The sequence below is a fragment of the Electrophorus electricus genome, chromosome 10 (assembly GCF_013358815.1).
Source record: "Electrophorus electricus isolate fEleEle1 chromosome 10, fEleEle1.pri, whole genome shotgun sequence".
Taxonomy (NCBI): Eukaryota; Metazoa; Chordata; class Actinopteri; order Gymnotiformes; family Gymnotidae; genus Electrophorus; species Electrophorus electricus.
Window position 1 is genome coordinate 20,871,204 of NC_049544.1, and position 21,013 is coordinate 20,892,216.

General features: G+C 45.8%; 1 protein-coding gene across 11 annotated transcripts in view; it reads left to right on the forward strand.

The window, feature by feature from the left end:
- LOC113587060 (protein MTSS 1-like) overlaps positions 1-21,013 on the forward strand; it is a 45,304-nt gene that overhangs the window by 15,697 nt on the left and 8,594 nt on the right. For 5 of the 11 annotated variants that reach the window (XM_035530705.1, XM_027025559.2, XM_035530710.1 and 2 more), the window contains exons 4-11: positions 11,194-11,278; positions 12,497-12,588; positions 12,947-13,021; positions 14,533-14,544; positions 17,588-17,745; positions 18,345-18,452; positions 19,390-19,487; positions 20,791-21,001. In XM_035530705.1, the coding sequence (XP_035386598.1) occupies positions 11,194-11,278; positions 12,497-12,588; positions 12,947-13,021; positions 14,533-14,544; positions 17,588-17,745; positions 18,345-18,452; positions 19,390-19,487; positions 20,791-21,001 (839 nt within the window). The other 6 variants (XM_035530706.1, XM_035530711.1, XM_035530714.1 and 3 more) reach the window with 4 other exon arrangements.

Below are 21,013 nucleotides of genomic sequence, written 5' to 3' on the forward strand. Positions count from 1 at the left end.
CTGTGTTCCCTACCTGGGCTGACCATCTGCCACGGGAAATATATTTTCAGCTGACCCAAAAGCAGTTTCAGAGCATCACTTGAAGCTTCAGTGTAGAATTTGGCTTCCAGCAATTGATCTACAATCAGTTTAACTACAGGGTTGTGCCCAGATTCTTGTGGTTAATGGCAAGTGGGTGTGGCTGTTGCAGGAGCAGGTGGTGCCTTGCAGCTAGAGGGGGTGTGCCCTACGTCGTTACGCTGCACGTGCAACAGTAAATGGGCTGTCAAAACAAAAAGAAGTCTTTGTTACTTTGTTTTTGGCAAGTCTTTGTTACTTAATTAACATCTTGATTAATGCATTGGTCCTTAACAAGAGGCCTGGAAACTGTCAGTCCTCACGTACGTGAGCAATGGCTCGTCATCAAAACAAGGCATCCTCTGTACCAGACGCAACACTTCAGCTGAATTTAGTACATCTATTAACAGACATTTTCTCAAACCAGCTTTACAGCAATCCAGGTCTATAATGAGTAAGGCATGGACGACAGCAGCAGGTAAAAAGTTCCTTTGTGGTATAACGTGGAAATGGCCCCCAGGCAGAATAACTTTGGGTGTGCCAGACTCAAAATGAGTGACGGTGGATAGAAGCATCCATAAACATATTTTGATTTATAGTAACACAGATGGAATAACTCTGTAATTTCTGATCCAGCTCTAATAAATTATGAAAGTGTGGTATCCAGGTTAGTCTGCTAATTTGCACATCAATATTGTTCATGACATTGGAGCATGTCGGACGTGACGGGACTGAGTGTCACACAAGCATCTACCTTTAGGTTTTGTTCTGTTTATATGAAAAACATATTAAATGCCTTTAGTGTGAGCAGGCTGGAGGGGTTGTGACCAGGGTGGATAAGGGCAGTTACAAGCTTTACTCACCTTGCATTTACTCTTGGCTGGCTGAGAAGGCGGGATTGGGCATCGTGCTGATCATCATGCCTTGTCAATGTCCTGAGAAGATTGAAACGGAGTATGTGAAATGTAGATCTTTTGAGAAACTCGATTTGATAGTGAGACAACCTCATGTGTTTTGAAAGAAATGGGTTTCTTCTGTTTTTTTTAAAAAAGAAAAAACCAACTCCTGGACTTGTTTTAGTTAAACATTAGTGGATGTGTTGTTAGTTTGATCTGTAGATATGCTTCCTTGTTCACCATTCTTGCTGAAGTTTACACAGGTCTCTGGGCTTAGGAAATCTATGTCTATCCTAAGGGTCGTTATCAGCGCTGAGCCACTGTGCAGACGTCCCAAGGGAGCTCCGTGCACTTAACCTCAAGCCCCTGGTACAGATAAACAAGTGCACAGTTAACAGGCACGGGTCTGACAGATGGTTATCTGCCCTGGGCTTGTCGCTGCCAGGCTAAGGCGTCAGACAGGCCTAAGAGAGCACCATGTCCCCCGGCTTCACACCCACAACAGAGGCCTGTGACCCCATTTAGCCACACCCAAGACCTTAACCTTTAATCACATCCATTTGCCATTGGGTGGTACAATACAAATGGATGCCATCTGCATGCAGACGTCTTTAATCTTGGCAGATTTTGGCAAACTTGAATAGATGCTGTATGTGTTTTTTTTTTTTTTTTTTATGGCTTAATTAAATACACAACACTTGCCCTAATAGTTTTTTTTGTTTATTCAAGTAGTCAGGGTGTATACCTAAAATTTACAGTGTCCAATATTTGTTTATTTTTGAACCAGTCTTTCTACCCTTATGACTACAGCCAATGAGTCTCATGTAATGGTATTCGTAGACATCTCTTATCACAGGTGACGATTCCTCACACATCATTCCACGTGGTCAGTACTGATTGTGGAATGGATGGAACGCAAAACCAAAACCTGCGTTCGTCACCTGGATATTCTGCACAAACTATTCAGGCATCACACTTGTACTGTTTCTCTTAAAAGGAAAGGCAGTGCAAAAAAATTCTTGTTAAAAATCTGATTTAATAGCAAACATATATTACAACAGGCAAGAAGCTGTAAATAAATCATGGTGCATGCACTTCAGTCATTATTGGAGTGGATCTGTTTCATTAGCTCCATATATAGCAGCTCAGGCAGTTTGAATTTAGCTTGAAGTACATTCTTGTGTTGTCCTCCCTGGCTGAAGTCTGACTTTATTAAACCCCTATTAAACCTCACTTTCGTGTGTCCTATTTGGGAATTATGTTGGTGTCTGCAGCTATTTCTGTGCCACATAGCACTGTTAACGACAGTGCAGTCTCAGCTAGCCATCCCACAGTGATGTAAGGTGTTTACCCTCATCCTCGTGATGTGCATGCATGTGATATGAATGTTATATGAATGGTTGCAGAATGTGTCACCAATGAAGATGCAGCAGGTGCCTTCTATAAGGAACGAACTTGCCTATTTGGGAAAAGACACCACATGTGCTACAAGGTCACCCCCAAAACAAAGTCAGTCCATAAAAATTATCATTCAGAAAACTAAGCCATAGCTTTTCACATCGGGGAGGGTACTATAACAGGTCCTATAATAATTCTGAACCAGGATGCCCACCAGCTCTTCCTAACTGGATCACTGTCACAGACATGCACCACGAACCAAAAATGTCTTTGGCTCTTGGTTTTCACCAGTCCTGTCTCAGTCCAAGCTTTTATCAACCTTGGCCCTGAGTACTGTCGGCTTTGCGCCCGCATGACATCTCTGATGGCGCGCAATGCGGCACGTGTGCTGTGCAACACGCAGTTTGGATGCTTTGAAGCCTGACCACTGGGTTTGATTGTATCAAAGTCTGATTCACCATTTACGTCACATTCTCCATTGTGTTTAAAAGTGGTACCCTCGTAAGAATCGCAGAGCTGCAGTCGCTCTCAAAGTCTCGATTATAGCATTTGCGCCTTATTTACAAGGAGCTCAAGTGCCTTTTTGTCAAGCCGCCACCCCATTATTTGCGTTTCAGGCTGTCTCAGAAATCCTTCGAGGAATTAAACAATTTTCTCAAGTTAAGCTATACACAATGCCCCTCTTTCATTGCTTACACATGAAGACATGCTGGCAAACAGCCTGTTGCCTTTCTCGGAGCAGCTAGCGCCCCCACAGCCCAGTAGCTGTCACTGCGGTTGCTTTGCTCCCTGACATATCCGGCCCAGGTGCGTTTCTGTCCCTCAGCCACCACCTGTCTGGCCTGCTTCTTGTGTGTGGTGAAGCTGTTAGATGAAGTAGTGCGGTCAGAAAAGAGAGGCTAATTAAAGAGCATATCTGGACCGTCCTTATGCCTGGCCCTGCCCCTGCCTTTGTACAGGGTCTGCTTCGTGGGCTCATCACCGCGGAGATGATGAGCATGAGCTGATCACGTGGCATCTATGTTGGCCTGAGGTGGCTTCTGAATATGCGTTTGCTGGTGTGTTGAGTCTCAGGGCGCAGACCGATCTGTCACTTGGCAGACACACATCGTTCAATGTCCTGCTAAAGGCTAAGAATATAATAATGTGTTCCTCTGTAACTGGAACTATATGTCTTATTATCCAGATTGCTCACCTAAGTGGGGCTGTAGCTATTTTTGATTTAGACAGTTGATTTGAGTTTCTCAGACTCTATCACAGATCATACTAGGCTGCCTTCCAATGGCTTGTCTCTTATTTAATTTAAGATGAATTTAATTTCTGTTGTAAAGCCATTTTCTCTAAGGCCTTACATTTATGGTCTGTTCTACATTATACTCTTTTTCACATACTAATTCTCCATTAAGGCATCATAGTAAAAGCAAAGAACGGGTCACGTAAGGCAGTGCCACGCAGGCCAGCATTGAAGGCAGTCTCCCTACACCCAGCCCAGGTCTGGCTTCTTCCTGGCTCTGGTATCCAGTGTGGCAGACTTCATGTCCCGAGGTGTCTCAGCATCTCGGCGCTGCTTCAGGGCCAGGGGGCCGGCCTAGCAGGGGCAGTCCTCATTGAGTGACACCCCCCCACTTGGGTTGCATCCCTGTGGTCTCCGCCTTTCACTCTATGTCTCTGAATTATATGTCTGAGAACCTTTATTTTTGGGGGGTTTTTTTAATTAATTTTTTGTCCTCTGGGATTAGTGTCCACTGGGTACACTAATAAATATAAAATGTCATTGTCCCTTTAAAGAGGGCTGTAGCCTAGACAGCTGTACAATTTGATTTGAACTAAACCCCATTTTTATTTTATCCTTATCTCGCCAGTCCACAATTTATTACTGCGCATGTTTACCTCCAGCATGAACGTTTTGGAAACAAAACCCTTCACATTGATAAGGGTCTGCACAGTGCGTCTCACTTAGTCAGCCCATCGGTGTTCTTACCGTACCAAGTACACCCCTGGTTTCCCGTCGACAGCAAGCCCATAGAAGACTTTGTCTGCCTCACACCTGATCCTGGCCTCGGCTTGCGGTGATGACCGGAAGCTCTGCAACTTTGAGCTTTCATACAGCTTTTACGGCAACGCTGAGGTGGCAATCAGTCCTGCCTCAGTGCCTCTTATTAGCAACATGATAGCCATTCTTGCTCAAATAACAAGGTTGTTATCTAGGAGTTTGTGTCAGGGGTGAGGGCTGGCATGGGTTGGGAGGGGGATTGCAGTGGGCCTTGGTGGAAAACATCTGGCAGCTAACCCCTGGGATACCTGAAACAGTAGTCTGTACCACAAACCCATTCTACAGATTAGCCAACCCCAGAAGGAAAAAAAAGAGTTCCGAGTTCCCTGTCAGGTCATTTTTGCCTTCATCTTTGTAATAAGGTTGATAACATTTGATATAAAGAATATGATGATTTTGATTTTCTTTCCCCTTTTTTCCTTCTGCGGTTCAGCCTACATTTCTAATGCTACACTGTTATTTTAGTGATTCTGTCTGGTCTACTTTGAAACTGCTGGCTTATCAGTTCATGCTTGTATTTCCAAAACACTTCTGGGACTCTGTAATCCCCCCCAAAACGGTTATCCACCTCTGAACAAACAGTCCTGACAACAGTGACTCCTGACAGCCTCTTGTTGAGGTGGGGAGAAAATGGTCAAAAGTTCTGTACCTCCAGGGATAGAAAGCGCGCGCGCGCGTGTGCGTGTGCGTGTGCGTGTGCGTGTGCGTGTGTGTGTGTGTGAGAGAATTTAAAGCCACATTATGACAAGATGACATTAAAGCTATATGACTAAGCCTTTATTCCCAGTTCCAACTGCTTAGATACCTAATCCTTAATTATCGTAGTTGGAAAATTAAACTGTTTAAATGACAAGTGCATGTTGACTTAATTGATCTGTATCCAAGGGGGTGTGGACTACACTCATGTGTCTTGCACTTTTATCTCCAGAGCTTCTTTCATATTACTGTAATACGGGCAAGGTCACAGGCTTTGGTACACAGGCTTTTCTGTTCATGTCTTTGGTCTTGTGTAGATGTGCGCAGTTGCCTGCTGCCGTTTAAGCAGTGGACTGTAGAGGCATACCTGTCTTGCAGAGAGGTGTGTGTGTGTGTAACTGGTGAAGACTGGAAAGGATATGGGCCAATCCCTACTTGAAGTCAGAGTGGTTCTTGGTGTTGCAGTATCATAGGCTCAAATAAGGAAGAGCAACATTGTTATTATGCTGTTATGTCTTATCACTTGTGCAGTATTAGAATGGAGGTCTGATAAAGGAACTGTCCTTCTCCTTGCTGTTACTGCAGTACTCATGACCCATATATGGAGGCTAGTCACAGAGAGCATGATCGATCTGCTTGGCAACAGCATGTCCTGCACTATGGCTGATTGGTGGAAAGTATGGATGTACTCCACCAGTCAGAGGTTTTGGGGAAAAGTTGTTTTTTCATTGACTGCTTAATTGAATATTTAATGAACTTTGGGGGTTTCATTTTAAATATATAAAAGTCCACCGGAATCTAGTCCAGTAATCAATAACAGGTTTGTCCCGTCCTAACTTTGACTGTTATGAAAGGGTTACTGTTCACTAGAGGCTGCACAGAGAACCCCTGTCTAAAAACACAGAACTTCAGCTAGTAGATTATTAAAACACGAAGAATACCACGATTCAAACGTGTTTTGCATGGGTTGAAGGCATGTTTCAACTGCAGTCCCTCACAGACACTGTTTGTGCTGGCATCTGTGTTCTCTCTTCCAGAACAGTCCTCCTCACTGTGAGGAGACAGACTGCTGTCATATCGCCTGCTGTGTGGGCCTGAACTGACTCGATGATGCAATCGTGTGCTGGGTTAAAGAGACACAGATTCCCGTCTACATTACAGCCTGGCTTGGCTGTCTGCCATTCTTCAGTGTGGTTTTAGGAAATCAGAGTCTATTTTAAATTATATATTTAAAAAGAAAAAAAGTCATTTTGTCCTGTATGTTTTGTGGAACACTGTGGCATGGTTCTCAAAGCTGGTGTAGAAGAGGCAGGCAGGATAACCCCACCATCCTGGTTAGGAGCCATGAATCTTATGAGCTGTGAATAATCACCAGAAGTCCACACTGGTGGCCCTCTTGCTATGTGCATACCAGTGAAAGCTAAACAATTGTGTCTCATGCTCATTTTGGGTGTATGTGCCAATCCCAGCATTAACGTCCGGACCGAGAGGCCAGTGACTGCTGGACTTTACCATTTTCATTGGTCACAGGTAGTCATATATTTCATAGAAGATTTATTTTGGCATTTGACCCTCTCCTCCCATCTTTTTAGGCTGCCTCTGTCTCTGTTTGCTGTGTCTGAGCTGTAAGAGATGGTCTGGGGTCAGATTCTTGCCTACCCATAGTCTCATCTCTGCTACGTCCCCGAGCCATGGGCCAGCGACATGGCTCCATGACTCCCTACCCTCGAGTGCCCGTCCACTGGCTGAAGCCTCCTTGTTGTATGACCTTTTGCCCTTCAGTGGCAACCCCCACCCCCTCTGTCCTTTACGCTCATGTTGGCAGGGATGTATGGCATGCCATTAGCTCTCCCTGGACCCGACCTGATAAACGCACCATCGGTGACCTGTCTCGCACCCACCCGGCCTGGCTGTCTTACAGGTCAGAGCGCCCCCCTCAGTGACCTGCCAGGGTGGGGAGCCAGGACACCTCCGCTTTGTTTAAAGCCTGTCTTTGTTGTAATGTCTCTTACTGCCCATTTACTTGTCATGTGACTGCAGCTGCTCATGCCAAGTACTGCTGCCTCTGTCCTGTGTACCGCTGGGTCATCCATGTCGTAGGTGAACCTTAAAGGCGTGCTGGTCCGGTGTCGGATGCAGAGTAGAGAAGAGGCAGGTGCGGATTGTGAGAAGAATGCCGGAGTCCTTTGGGAAATGAGCAACATGAGGTGCTTTTTGGCTTGGTCCTGGACGGCATGAGGAGGAAAACCCGTAGTGGCGTTTTGCACTGTGACCATACCCATACGAAGTGGTGACATTAAAGAGGACAAGGCATGGATAAGAGCAGGCAGGTAGGCATAGTGAGGGAGGCATGATGGGGAGAGAGACAGACAGGTAGGCAGGGTGAGGGGAACACGATCAGAGAGACTGGTGGGCAGAGGCATGGTGCTGAGCTGATCGGGCAGTCTGGTATGGGCGTGGCAGCTTGAGTCTGCAGGGCTAAATATAGCCACCAGGCTCGCGCCGGTCACTCAGAAGCAGCACTCTTTAATCTATGCTGAGACTAGGCCTGAGCGAGGCAAGCATGAGATCACCAGATCCGTTAGCACGGCCCTCTCCAGAGCAGCCGGTGCGTCGAGTCCACCCCCTCTCTTTGGCACAGATGACCACGTGGACTTTGGAAAGTGGATGGGGGGGGTACACCCTTCATCTCCACAGTAACCAGCAAGCATGTCAAGAGGGGGATGAGCGAGTCGGCCTCCTGCCAGTTTCATGTTTGGGCCTCCAGTGCACAAGTCATTAAAAGGCCCAATTAAAACCATAATTTTCCATCGACTGCAGAAGTATATGTTGGATTCCTTCTTCCTTAAGGGAACAAGGAAACATGCTTTTTTTTTTTTTTTTTTTAACCTCCCATGTTGTTTTTGCCAGTGAACATGGAGGCAACAGATGTCTTCACTGCTGATATACGATGCGTTGTGATGGTTTGTGGCTGTGTTGGACAGCGAGGGCCTCAGAGAGAATCAACTTGACCTTCGTTGATGGAAAAGAACAAACCAGGCATTAAAGGCCCAGTAGTCTGTTCGAGGATTTATTGTCTGTTCCCCTGCCCCTGAATGGCAGAAATGCCACATGACAAAGACCGTTATTGGCCCATAGTATCTTACAGCTCTAGATTGAAATGCCATAATTAATTTGAGACCTGTTACCTCTAATAGGTTATTAATATCTTAATTGCTAGTAGTAATATTGACTAGTAATAATGTCACCCGCTGCCTATACGCCTTGCGTGTGCATTGTCTCCCAGTTGCCTTGGCGATGGTGCTTCTGCTGTGACTTGCTTTCCCCATGGGCCTCAACTCTGAGATGCTGCCCGGAACAAGACCTGCTTGCATGTAATAGAAAACCGCCCCTCTTTGGCCAGGGATTAAAGGAACCAGAGATTTAGCCAAACCTAATCTCTGGGATTAAAATAGGACAGCCCAGCCCTCTGATCTACTGCGGACCACCTCTGAGGACAATTGTTGGCACTCCGACCGTGTTCCCTTTGTTTCATATTCACTGAGGAAACTTGGAGTCACTAATATCGTCTCTCGCCCACATGCCCCATTTAAGAGCCCCGGTGAATCCTGAAGGCTTGTTCAAACAAGCTTTGCGTAGACAAGAAGTCATCCCTCTCTAACGGGATGAGCAAGGGAGGCAGAGCGCGAGGGAGTTCTGGATGTTTGAGGTTAGAATAGCCCTCTTTGAGCCGCTGGGTTTCAGAAGGCCTTGAATACGGACACCACTGCGCCTTTGGAATTAGAACAAGAGGTGCCCTGTGTCTCGGACAGCTCGGAGCAGGAGCTGTTTGCTTAAGGGTGGTGTGCTTCATGAAAAGCACTGACATTCTGGACAGTCGTGTTTCCTGTTGCTATTCCCCCTGCTGACTGGATTTTGAACTGAGTTTCTTTTAGGCTGCAAACCAATATAAGGGCTACAGATGGTGGGCTTGTTTTTTCTGCATCACAGTCCCCGTTTCTGCAGTGGTGAGAGGAAAGCACATCAGGACTGTGTCTCACCTCTCTGTTGCACAAATTGTTGCCGGTGCTAAAAGGACAAATCTGTCAATGGAAATGCCCACCATTGCATACGTGTGTACACTCACGCAGGTACACACGCATGCATGCACAGAGCCACATGCGTGCGCACATGCACGAAGTTCTGTTTTGAAGGAAGAGCTTGTCATTGTAGGGTGTGGGATAGAGTGAAATTTGTGCTTGAGGGCTCATGAGAATGACTTCTGGGATGAATTCCAGATCAGAAAATCCCTCACTTGCTTCTGAAATCTGATCTGGAATGCGTGAACAGGGGTTTTCTTTTTTTTTTCTTTTTTTTTTTTTTCTTTTTTTAAATGGCATGTTGTCGAATGATCATGTGCAATGGTTTCCAGGTCACTGCTGATGTTTAGCCACAGTTATTTGGAAAAATAGAATGTGTTGTGAAGATTATAAACAGTCAGTTGTTTTCTTTTTACATTGTGGGTAATGAGTTGCTCTGGATCTGTAGCGTATGGGGGGGTGTTAAATGAACCTCTCCATCTTCCACAAATGGCACTACAAAAGCAGTTAGTCGCTCCTAGACGAGGTTAAAAGTCACCTCCAGCAGTGCAATGCTTTCATTCCCTGTGGCAGGTGGGCGGAGGCGGGTGGTGATGGACGGGGGGTGCCCGGCCAACAGGGACCCTTCCCACTGCGAGCTTTCAGACTGGCCTGCTGGCTCCAAGATGGGGGCCCGTCAGTGTTACCGCCCTCTGTCTGAGGGCCCCCTCCTTCGGAGCGTCTCAAGGCCTAGACTTGGCCCTCTATGCCTGGGGCACACCTCACTGTCACCCCCCTGGTCCTGGTTCTCAGGCTTGTCATCTTCTCCTAGACTGATCTATGATCAATTTTATGGACTTTCTATTTCTATTAAAATGAGTCCTAAATGAAATGAGTCCTAAAGGTCCAGCACTCCTTGACAGTGATGGTTTAAGCGTGGATCACCTGATCTCATTGTATCTTGGTAATATGTTTTTTTTTTAAACCTTCTGAAGATATCACTGGCATCGTGAAAAGCATGTTGTAATTGTGCAGTAAATAAAACACAGCCAGTAATATCATATACACAGAACTGCATATTAATTAACAGCAGCGAAGAACAGCTCTGCACCACAGATGGCCTTATACAGCAACACAGCTGTATGGCTATGAGATCAGGTGGCTTTTAACAAGCAGGCATAATGGTTTAATTCAAGCAAAATAAATTATTTGATTAAAATGAGACAAATCAAAATTGTTTAGCTGATTCTGATTGAGTATCCAGTCTGTTTAAAATGATGTTTAAGCCATTTAATTTTTAGTTCTCCACTTACAGTCTAAGCCTATCTTGAAATTGGCTGTATACAGAATGACTGGCTGTACACAGAATGACGTGGCAGGCTTGTGGTTGGACGTATTGAATGCATCAGACACATTCTGATTGGCTCCTGAAAATGCAATGCATAATCCCATGGAAACAGCTCATTTACCTTTCTCACCATTGTGTTCACATTCCTGTTAAAACTACCAGTGGATATATATGCTTAGGCATTACAGAGCCTGTAAGTAGGGTTTAGGAGTGCATTAAAGGGGCAGGCATTGTGGACACTTGCACTGCAGGAAGGCCCTGTAACCCCAGTAACACACACACACACACACACACACACACACACACACACACACACACACACACACACACACACACACACACTCTCTCTCTCCTCCCTCTCTCTCTGTCTCTCTCTCTCCCTCTGCTTAGTCCAAAGATGACCTCATAGTCTTGCACTGGTGGGCTTGCAGGGAGGTGTCAGTCACCCATGTCCTTGCCTGTCCCTGCCTTTCCGCTCTCTAGCCTCAGTGTGATTGTTTGGGACACTTGTGTCAATCTTGCCAAAATGCTGCAAAGTCTTAGCATTTTGTCAGATACCTCTTCCGTCGTGAGCATCTGTGTCAAACGGATGCTTTAGTATCTGAGCCTAGTTTGGTCAGGCCAGCACGTGTGGCTGACTCAGCTGATCTCTGACCTTTGCTCTTTCCCTCCCTCTTCCCGTTGCAGGTGGCACCAGAGACATCGGTTCCGCTCTCACCCGGATGTGCATGAGGCACCGAAGCATCGAAGCCAAGCTGCGTCACTTCTCAATGTAAACAGGCCACACGCACAGTCTCATCCCTCAACTGCCAACAGCCGCAAAAAAAACAAAACAAAAAAAACTCCTTTAGCCTTTGAGAGGAGCGCGTTTGTGTGGGACAGGGCCCCGCCCTGAGTCGAGAGTGTTCAGCGCACATTCAGACGTTTACACAAGCACAAAGAATTACATGGTTTGCCAACAGTCTTCCATCACCCAGCAAATGGATTTACCAGGCTATGAAAACAAGTTCACCTTCACAGTGTGATCTCACTGTTTGGCATTTGGTGATATGGTTTACTGTTACAATTGCAGCATGGCTATGCCTAAAGTTAGTAAATTGAATGCCTCCTGATGTTCTGAATAATCTGCTCCCCCTTCCTTGTTAATGCATTTATGCCTGATCTGTTACACGAAACACATTAAACCCTTGGGTAGCCTTTAGAGTGGATGGATTTTTGCCAAATGCTGGGTGTTTGAACTATGGATGAGGCTTAAAAAAAAAAAAAAAAAAAAAAACAACCCAGACTTCCATAGGTCATAATTACTGGACATCATTTTGTCATTTGAATTTCCAAAAAAAAAAAGACTTCCTAAAACATTTTTATACAGCCCTCACAGTGGATTAAAACGCGTTTTATCTGAACTGCGAGGGCAGAACCAGTCACTGACCCTGCCCAGTTTCTGCCCTGGCTCCGCCCCAGCATTCCACACTCCGCCCAGGTTCCGCCCCGGCAGTTCTAATTTGGGCAGACACTTTGTGGAGAAGCTCGGCTGTGCCATAAATCGGCAGCTGGCGGGCCAGGTTGGCGGGTTCCCGAGCGCTGCAGCTGACTGCAGGACTAAATTTAACACGCTCCTTCTCAGCTGCAAGCCATGAGAAACGGATAGAAGGAGAGAACGATTAACTCAACCCAAGGCAAACAAACCTCTTTGTAGAGCACGTAATGTCATTAAGCACAGTTTCCATCCTGTGGAATAAATTTGCTGCAAATCATTAATAAAAAGTTGATGTGTGGTAGAAATGAATTGCTGCAGTTTCTGGTGTATAAATTATACTTTTTTTTTTTTAACTTTTTTTTTTTACACATAACCAGTTTATAGATCAATATGTACTTTGCCTAAAAGCCTCCAAACCTTACCAAAAAAAGTATTTTTTACACTAATGGACATGCAGATGTCACAGCTCAAAGTCTGATGGCTGCATTCTCTTGCCTTCCTGCTGCGTTTCAGGGCATTCGTCGACTGCCTGATCAGCCCTCTGCAGGAACAGCTGGAGGACTGGAAAAGAGGTGCCAACACGCTGGATAAGGACCATGCCAAAGGTACGGCATGCGGCCCACCAGGGCATGCGCACATATATAATATTACACACACACACACACACACACACACACACACTATGTATGTGTGTGTGTGTATATATGTGTATGTATGTGTGTGTGTGTGTGTGTGTGTGTGTGTGTGTGTGTGTGTGTGTGTGTGTGTGTGTATATATGTGTTTGTATGTATATATGTATGTGTGTGTGTGTGTGTGTGTGTGTATACACACATATATATACATATGTATAAAATATACATGTATGTGTGTGTGTGTGTGTGTGTGTGTGTGTGTGTGTGTGTATGTATCACACACTATATGGTTTGTGTATTTTGAGGAGATATTTTGTCTTGTCTCTGTAGAGTATAAGAAGGCCAGACAAGAGATCAAGAAGAAATCCTCTGACACATTAAAGCTGCAGAAGAAAGCCAAGAAAGGTGAGGCCTTCCTGTCTGCATCACTTCCTGCACAGGGGAGAGAGGCGCGAGCAGTGATGAGTGGGCAGACCAGCGTCACGCAAGATAGCAAATCTGGACTTGCCATGCTTATGAAACAACAACTGTCACATCCTCTGAGCTGCACCCGTTTCCCACGCCAGCAAAAATCCATGCAACGCTGCTTTTGAGAGATGAAAAATCATACAGCTGCTTACTGCCAGTTTTAACGATGACATGGCGCGCAGCCATTAGACTGTTGTGTAAGATTATGTAGAGAACTGGAGAGAAGACTTCAGTGTTTATAGAAGTATGAGAGAAGGCACGGTTCTGGTTCCTGGGTGGAGATAGCTGGAGGGTAATACAGTGGCACTGATCAGCACATATCATATCCTTTCTGGCAGCAGATTCTGGATCCCTCCATTTCATCCAGTTTCCCTCACCCTGCATACATGCACCTGCACGGTCATTCAGTGTCCAAGTACAAGGCTGATTAATAAGTTGTGCAGGGTTGTACTCATCAAAACCTTTTGTACTCTTGCCTCTAGTGGCGGGGGGGTCAGTCAGTGTAAAAACATCTGGCTTGATTTGCTCCAGATGTTCATTTTTCTTCGCTATTTAACAGTTTTTGAGGCAAGTTGTGCTCTGTTACATCGCTGTCTGAATGATACCTGAAGGAAATTAAACGAAACAAGTATTTTCCCCTTTAAAACCAAACACTTTTGGCATGCTGATCCCATGAGTATTCTTTCAGCACCCGAGTAGATAACTCCACCCCCACTCTGCCCTAAATGCACAACGACTGCAATTGTGGCGTTGTTTGGATCCTCCACCAACATGTTTTTCTAGACTGCAATGCTTTTTGTGCACACAGTAAAGTTCAGGATACTTAGTCTGAGCCAGCCATTCAAGGGATCTACAACCATCTGTAAGTAGAGCTCCAGCACTGTCAGGATATTGCATGGTGACTTTACAGTACCTTTACAGCCTTTGCATTAATGGAAAAGATGGTAGAGGTATGTTTGTGCAGTTGTGGTTGGTCTTCTATCTGTTGGCATCTGTGTCCAGGGCTCTCACATGGAGACTTGGATGTCCTGACCTCTGACCCTGTACACTGACAAATGCATATTAAAAATAATTAATAATTGGTAAATGCACAATGTACATGCATGTAAGCGCATGAGAGAAAGTGTAAAATGAAACAATGATAATGGCTGGTCATATCTCTTGAATCCGCATTAGGTTCTCATTTCTCAGATGTTTTGTAACATGAGGAACATTTAAAAGTAGAAGAACTTTCTAACCCTGCTCTCTGACTGGCTCACTAAGACTCTGCGCTTTTGGAACACCAGAGCCCAGGGTTCTGGTTCTGGTGACCTGGGTTATACCCATCCTCCAGAGGAGCACAGCGTAAGCTATCACTGGTTCTGATGGCCAAGCTGACAGGGTTATTTCCTCTTTTCCGCTTGCGGCCTGTGGCGCTCTGCACCGTGCCGTGCACCTGTCCTGAGCAGCTGACGCCCTGGGTAAGTGTGTCTGTCTGTGCCTGATGCACTGTGTGTGGTCCCCTGAGACGCAGTCAGGCGCCGCCATGATCACCCCCCTGCTGTATGTCTGCTCAGTCCTGTAGTCCGGTTTGCTTCCTTCGCTTAATAATTTGGTATCTGTTCGCCTTGCTTTGTTACACAGAGGCCATGTGGCCAAAACTGAGTGTGTGTAAGTAATACTGAAGGAAGTGTCTCTTATTAGCTGTAATCCCTTCTGCCACCTCAGAGACAGTGCTGCTCTAATGAAGAAGCTCTGCTTTGGTGAATGTAGCCTAATAAAGCAAATTTTAAACAAGTGTGTCAGCTGCAGTTTTGAAGGAATTGTGTGTTAATGCCTTTCAGCATTGGTGGTTTTTAATTATATTTTATGGTTTTTGTGACTTGGCTTAAATACAAAGTGACCTTTGTCAGTCGTGTGTGTGTGTGTGTGTGTGTGTGTGTGTGTGTGTGTGTGTGTGTGTGTGAGAAAAATGTTGGAGAGGAGAATGTGAATATCGCACACCATTGTAACTCCCCGAGACTCCCTTCTCAGCCGTGTGTGTGATGTGCCTGACAGTTTGCTCGTGACCCTCCTTAAAGTGCTTCTCTGACCCTGAGGGTCAGAGTGGAGGAGAACTGCAACCACAGGAATTGTAAATCACTCCTCATGTGAGTGAAGACCGCCGAGGATAATTTCAGAAAAGCATACTCTGAAAGAGGGCATGTTGCATTCTGGGCATAATACACACACACGCGCGCGCACAGACACAAGAGCAGGGAAAATAATCACCCGAACAACCTTTGTAATGAGCCTTATTGTAATTCCATGGGCAATAAATCTCATGTCATGACCCTTAATTGGGACATTAAGTGTTGTGAACACAAGATCAGAGTCTGTGGCCTGAACTCTGGCTGGCTGAAATTCAGTCTGCACTCTTTGGCCCGCATTTCCCAACCTGTGGAATCTGGACTACATTTCCCAACATGTGGAATCTGGACTTTTGTTTCTCAACTCAACTTCTCTACCTTCAGAAAATCCATCATCCGCCTGTGAGGGGCCGGTCCTCTCACTTACTCAGACATGTACCCCTTGCCACACACACACACACAGTCTTACCCAGACATGTCTCCCCACATGTAGACAGCCAAGCTAGTTTCTGCTCTGAGGCCCCTGCAGTCTGCCACCTCACCAGAGCCCCAATCTGAGAAAGCACTAAAGGTTTACTCCATTCAACCAGTTGCCCCTTGAGGATTTGGCAACTCTGTCTGCTCTGTCTCAGAGGGGCGGTGTGGGGGTGGTAGGGAGTGGGGCCTTATGTGTGTTGGGAGGGGTTGGTCTTGTGTACAAAAAGCACATTATTATCTGCGGGTTTGGAGGGGTCTGATGCTTAAGCATGGCCAGTATCCCCCTGCATGTGGACCTGGCATCCCCAGTTCGTCTGCTCCATTTGTCTGTTGGTCTCATATAATGGGTACAATTTCCTGTGTCACATCTCACTTCTTTGTTCTGTCTTTTCATTAAGATTAATTACTGAAGACTGCAGATTTACTCAGTGGCTCACCACATCTTTGGCTTCAGCCATATAAATATGAATTGCATTTTGCTCGTCAGTTGTAATGTTGGGTGTCTGGTTGCGATTAATTGAAAGCAACCCATTAAATTATGCAGTAAACCAACTTCTAGAGATACCGCTGTAGTGTGGGGGGTTTACTATTTTATTTAGCTTTCCCTGACAATGTGGGTTCCATCAAAATTGCCCTCATAAGAGCGAGCAGGGAAACTGGAGGGTGTGTCCCGTATGCGAGAGCAGGTCCCCAGTAGCTCCAGTGCTGGTTTCTTTTCTGGGTGAAGATGGAGTGGGAACGGCTCCCTTTGTAGTGGGTCTGTCACGGTGCCTTGGTTCTGACTGCTGGGACTGTGGGAGGTTCTGTGCCATTTCGGTGTGATGGGACCGTCGTTTTCTGCCTCATTTCCATCTGTCTGCTCCAAATGTCCCTTGCAGAACTGCAGTAAGAACTCAAACCAGCTCACTCCTACTGTCAGAAAGAGTTACAATTTAATAAACTGAGCAGAACTGGGCCAACGACAACATCGTTCTGCACGATACCTTTTACTTATCTCAGTTCATTTTTGAACGCCTCGTGGCTGTTTTTGGCAGTCACTCGTTGTTAGTTTGGTGATGATGGTCAGTCAGCGTTCCATGCTCAGGGTCCTTCAGGATCTCCAGGAAGGTCATTGGGTGCCAGCTGGAAAACCAGCACTGCAGACTCTTGGAGTGCTGGAAGCCCTGCCCGTGAGAAAGGCGCCACCTCCCTCATCAGCAGGAACTACATTCTGCTGGCCATGTTTAGAGATAGATAGAGATGTTTATATCTGGATAACAGCCAAGCAACGATAGGGGATTACAAAACATTAAACACTAAAGGAAACTTATAGTGACTTGGATAACTAATGCAGATGTATACCAGTTGTAATGCACTCAGAGATGCAGTTCAGTGCCAGTGAGTGCTCTAAAAAGCCCAATCAAAGGGCTGCATGGCAGATTGAGTGTTATAAACATAGGCTAGATGGAAATGAGCCCTGCGGTTGGTGTCGGTAGGAGACCCGAGGATTATGGGCACACCAATTCTGCCTTCCATAAACCGTGAACGGTGTAATCCAGTCCCTGACCAATGAATCCCCATCGTATCTAGTGTTTATGTGGCCATTAAGGCACTAGGCAGAAGAGCCTGGTGAGAATGCCATCATCCACTTGGCAGGCAAAGGAGACATCCAGCTTTACACATCCAGTCTTACACTAAGTGATGTGTAGTGTACCTGTGTCCTTTGACAGTTAAAGGGTCTTGGAACACGTGTCCAGCATCATAAATTTGTCATCATGTTTGCAGATGTCCCTGTCTATATACCTTCATCCACTGGAACATGAACCCCCAGAAAATGATCTCAGCTCAGTTCCCTTGCTCTGGGATCTTCCATACTCATTGGTTATATTGTAGCCCATTGTGTGTTATGTGACTGGTGGCATTGTGTCCCTCCCCACAGGGAGAGGGGACATCCAGCCCCAGCTGGACAGCGCTGTGCAGGATGTCAACGACAAGTACCTGCTGCTGGAGGAGACGGAGAAGCAGGCGGTGCGGAGGGTGCTGGTGGAAGAACGCGCGCGCTTCTGTGGCTTTGTCTCCATGCTCCGGCCTGTCGTGGTGAGCAGGCTTGGGACAGACACAGACATACAAAAACAGGCACATCCAAAAATACACACACACACACACACACACACACACAATACACAATACACAAAGGCATTCTCATACACAGACATGCACGTCCCTTCATCTGGTGTTGGCTCATTGAAAGCAGAATCTTAACCGATGGTGGTGGAGCATGCCCATGTTTGGGTAATTGTGTAATTATGACCATCAAATTTAATTCTATATCAGGTCCAGATCTCACTCATCTTATAAAAGATTGAAACGCACGCACACACACACACACACACACACACACACACACACACACACACCCCTCACCACTGAGTAGATTAAGTATAAATGGCCATTGTGGGTTAGAACTAAGCTTTAGGTAGAAGAACTGCATGTGATAGGCTGGTTACTATTGAAATGAAAATTGCACTGGCCAGATGAGTTACAAATCTGGTATTACCATGCTTTCACACGTGGCTCTTCATCAGCAAAACATGGCAGCAGAATACCACAAGTATCTCAAGATAATCAGACGATAGACATGCGTCAGCGTGGTTTTGTTCAGAACTGAAACCTGTTTCCATGTGTGCGTGTTTCAGGACGAGGAGATGTCCATGCTGAGTGAGATCATTCATCTTCAGACCATCGCAGATGACCTCAAAACTCTGACCATGGACCCCCACAAACTTCCCCCAGCGAGTGAGCAGGTTCGTTAAGTCCCCAGACAGGCCCCAAGATTCACCCCTGAGGCACTACACACAGGGGCCACCAACTCCCCATCACTTTAAAACAGCCTTCTTTTGTTATTTCAAAGTGGAACCTCCTGTGACAACACATCTCAACTTTCTGTTCGGCGTTAACTGATAGTATCCGTAGTCAGTAACGGATGCCTAGATATCACTGTTACTGCAATAGGAGTGGTGTTGTTGATGCTGTCTGTGATGAGACATTGAATTGGCGTAGACCCGGGTTGTTGAAGCGTGCCGTTGCTACCTCAGTTGCCTGAGGCTTCCGGTCTGTTCTGGATAATCTATACTCAAAAAATGAACCCACATCTCACACCACTGGATTCTGCCACTTCTCAGATTGTGACATGATCATGCTGAATTACAAAGGTTCCACCATAGCCAAGACTGCTAATGGAGAGTGTACGAAATCTACAATAAGGGTCTTCATTTGACTTATCCGGCTTATAATCACCTGTCACTTATATATCCCATAACTATGCCAGTGGCTTCTCTGATATGGTAATGAAACTCCCCTGAGAGGCCATTGAACTTAATTTGCTTATGCACACTGAACTAATTTGCGTAGTGTGCAGTAGATGACCTTTTGTACTCCTGGGCAGGCAGACTTTACCTGATGGTGTGTCTTTCGTCATCAGAACAATGACTGTGGTAGAGTTGAAGAACCGGATAGGGAGCAGCTGACTGGTCCCGTCATGCGTGTGATTTGACTATCTGTTCAATTGTGTCAGTCTCGTCCAAGCTGCAGGGAGAGATAAACTATGAGACACTGACACTGTTTCCGCTTCTGCACTGCAGCCTGAAACTGAAATCCAAATGAACTTTAAATGTAAAAATCCAAGAGAGTTGGTTGCCAGGGCTGGTTATTTACCCATGTGTGTGCACGCACCCCTAATAGGTGATCCATGACGTGAAGGGCTCAGATTACAGCTGGTCTTACCAGACTCCTCCTTCCTCACCAAGCACTACCATGTCCAGGAAGTCCAGTATGTGCAGGTAAGCATCTGTACTGGACAATTTCTGGAGCGTTGAGATCACAACAAAAATGTTTTACTGTTCAACAACTGATATTGAAACGGTGGAGGGGAAAAATGCTTGCAGGCATCAACTTGCGTCTTTCCCTGCTAATGAAAGCCTATTTAAACACTCATGCTGCCCCCTTGTGGCCAATTTGGTTATATTTTTTGCATCCTCTAATTTCAATTGCACTTCAACATTAGTTTGAAACTGATTAAAAGTGGTGTTTTAGACTCTTGCTTTAAGAAGGTAAGCCATTACTCAATTGTTGTATAGGTAGAAAAACTAAATGGAAAATTGAAATCTTGGTGAAAAAAAAAGATGTTAAGATTTTATATTTTTAATGTAAATATTTTCTATATTTTTTTAAAGTAAATAGAAGTGATTGATTAAAATTGTAGGGTTTATTTAGCTTCGTGTGAGCTTTCAAATGACGTCTCCTATGTAAAACTTTGAGTACAATAAGAAGACCCCTCAGCGACCCTTGTGTGACCCCACCCACCCTCACCCTCCTATCCCATATATGTTCAACTGTCCGTGTTCCATATGGTCAGCTAAACTGTTTCTATGGAAACAGTTTGACATGTCACCTGTGTTGCTTTGATTTTGATGCCTGCTGGTTTTCACAGCCGAGTCGTGGTTTGACCGGCGAGAACCGTAGATTTGCACTTCAGTGGATGTCCTTACTGTCTGTGTTGATTCCCCCACGTGCACCCAAACTGCCATGTGTGTGTCCGTGTTTCTTCGTTACACTCTTCCCTTTGGCGAGGTGCTCCTACCTGATGCAGAGGGTCTATAAGAGCTTCGTTTGCCAGGAGATCCAATTTTAGAGCAGTGGCTAAAGATACCAATCAGGTCACCCAGTAATTATCGTGGGTTATATCAGGAGGATATTCTGGGTCTGCTACTGCATGCTCTTCTCATATGCAGCTGGTAGGATTACTTTTTATGTAGTATATTAGTAATGGCATTGTGTTCCATTTGAGCTTTGTATAAGGTTTTGGTAGGTCACCTTGTATACAATAACTTCACGTTAGACTGACCCTGATGTGTAGAAATGGTCTCAAAGGGAAGGTGCATGAACAAAGAGCATGTTTTGTTTTGTTTAAATGTTTTTCTGTCACACACCTTGTATGGTTTGAATCTCATTCTTTTTTGTTGTTGTTGTTTTTGTTTGGTTCGTTGTTTGTTTGTGTGGGGTGTTAATGGTTCCCGGTCTCCCCTCCCCGCCCTGTTCTGTCTCCCTTCCTGCCTGTGCCCCATCCCTTCCTGTCTCTAACAGCAGTCTGAACAGTGTGAACAGTAGCGATTCGCGTTCCAGCGGCTCACACCCTCACTCCCCCTCCACCCACTATCGCTACCGTAGCCCCGCCCTGACGCAGCCGCCACCCGGCAGACTTGCCAGCGTCTCCTCGCACGACTCCGGCTTCGTCTCGCACGACGCCTTCCAGTCCAAGTCACCCTCGCCCCTGCCCCCTGACCCGGCCCCACAGGTAAGAGGTCAC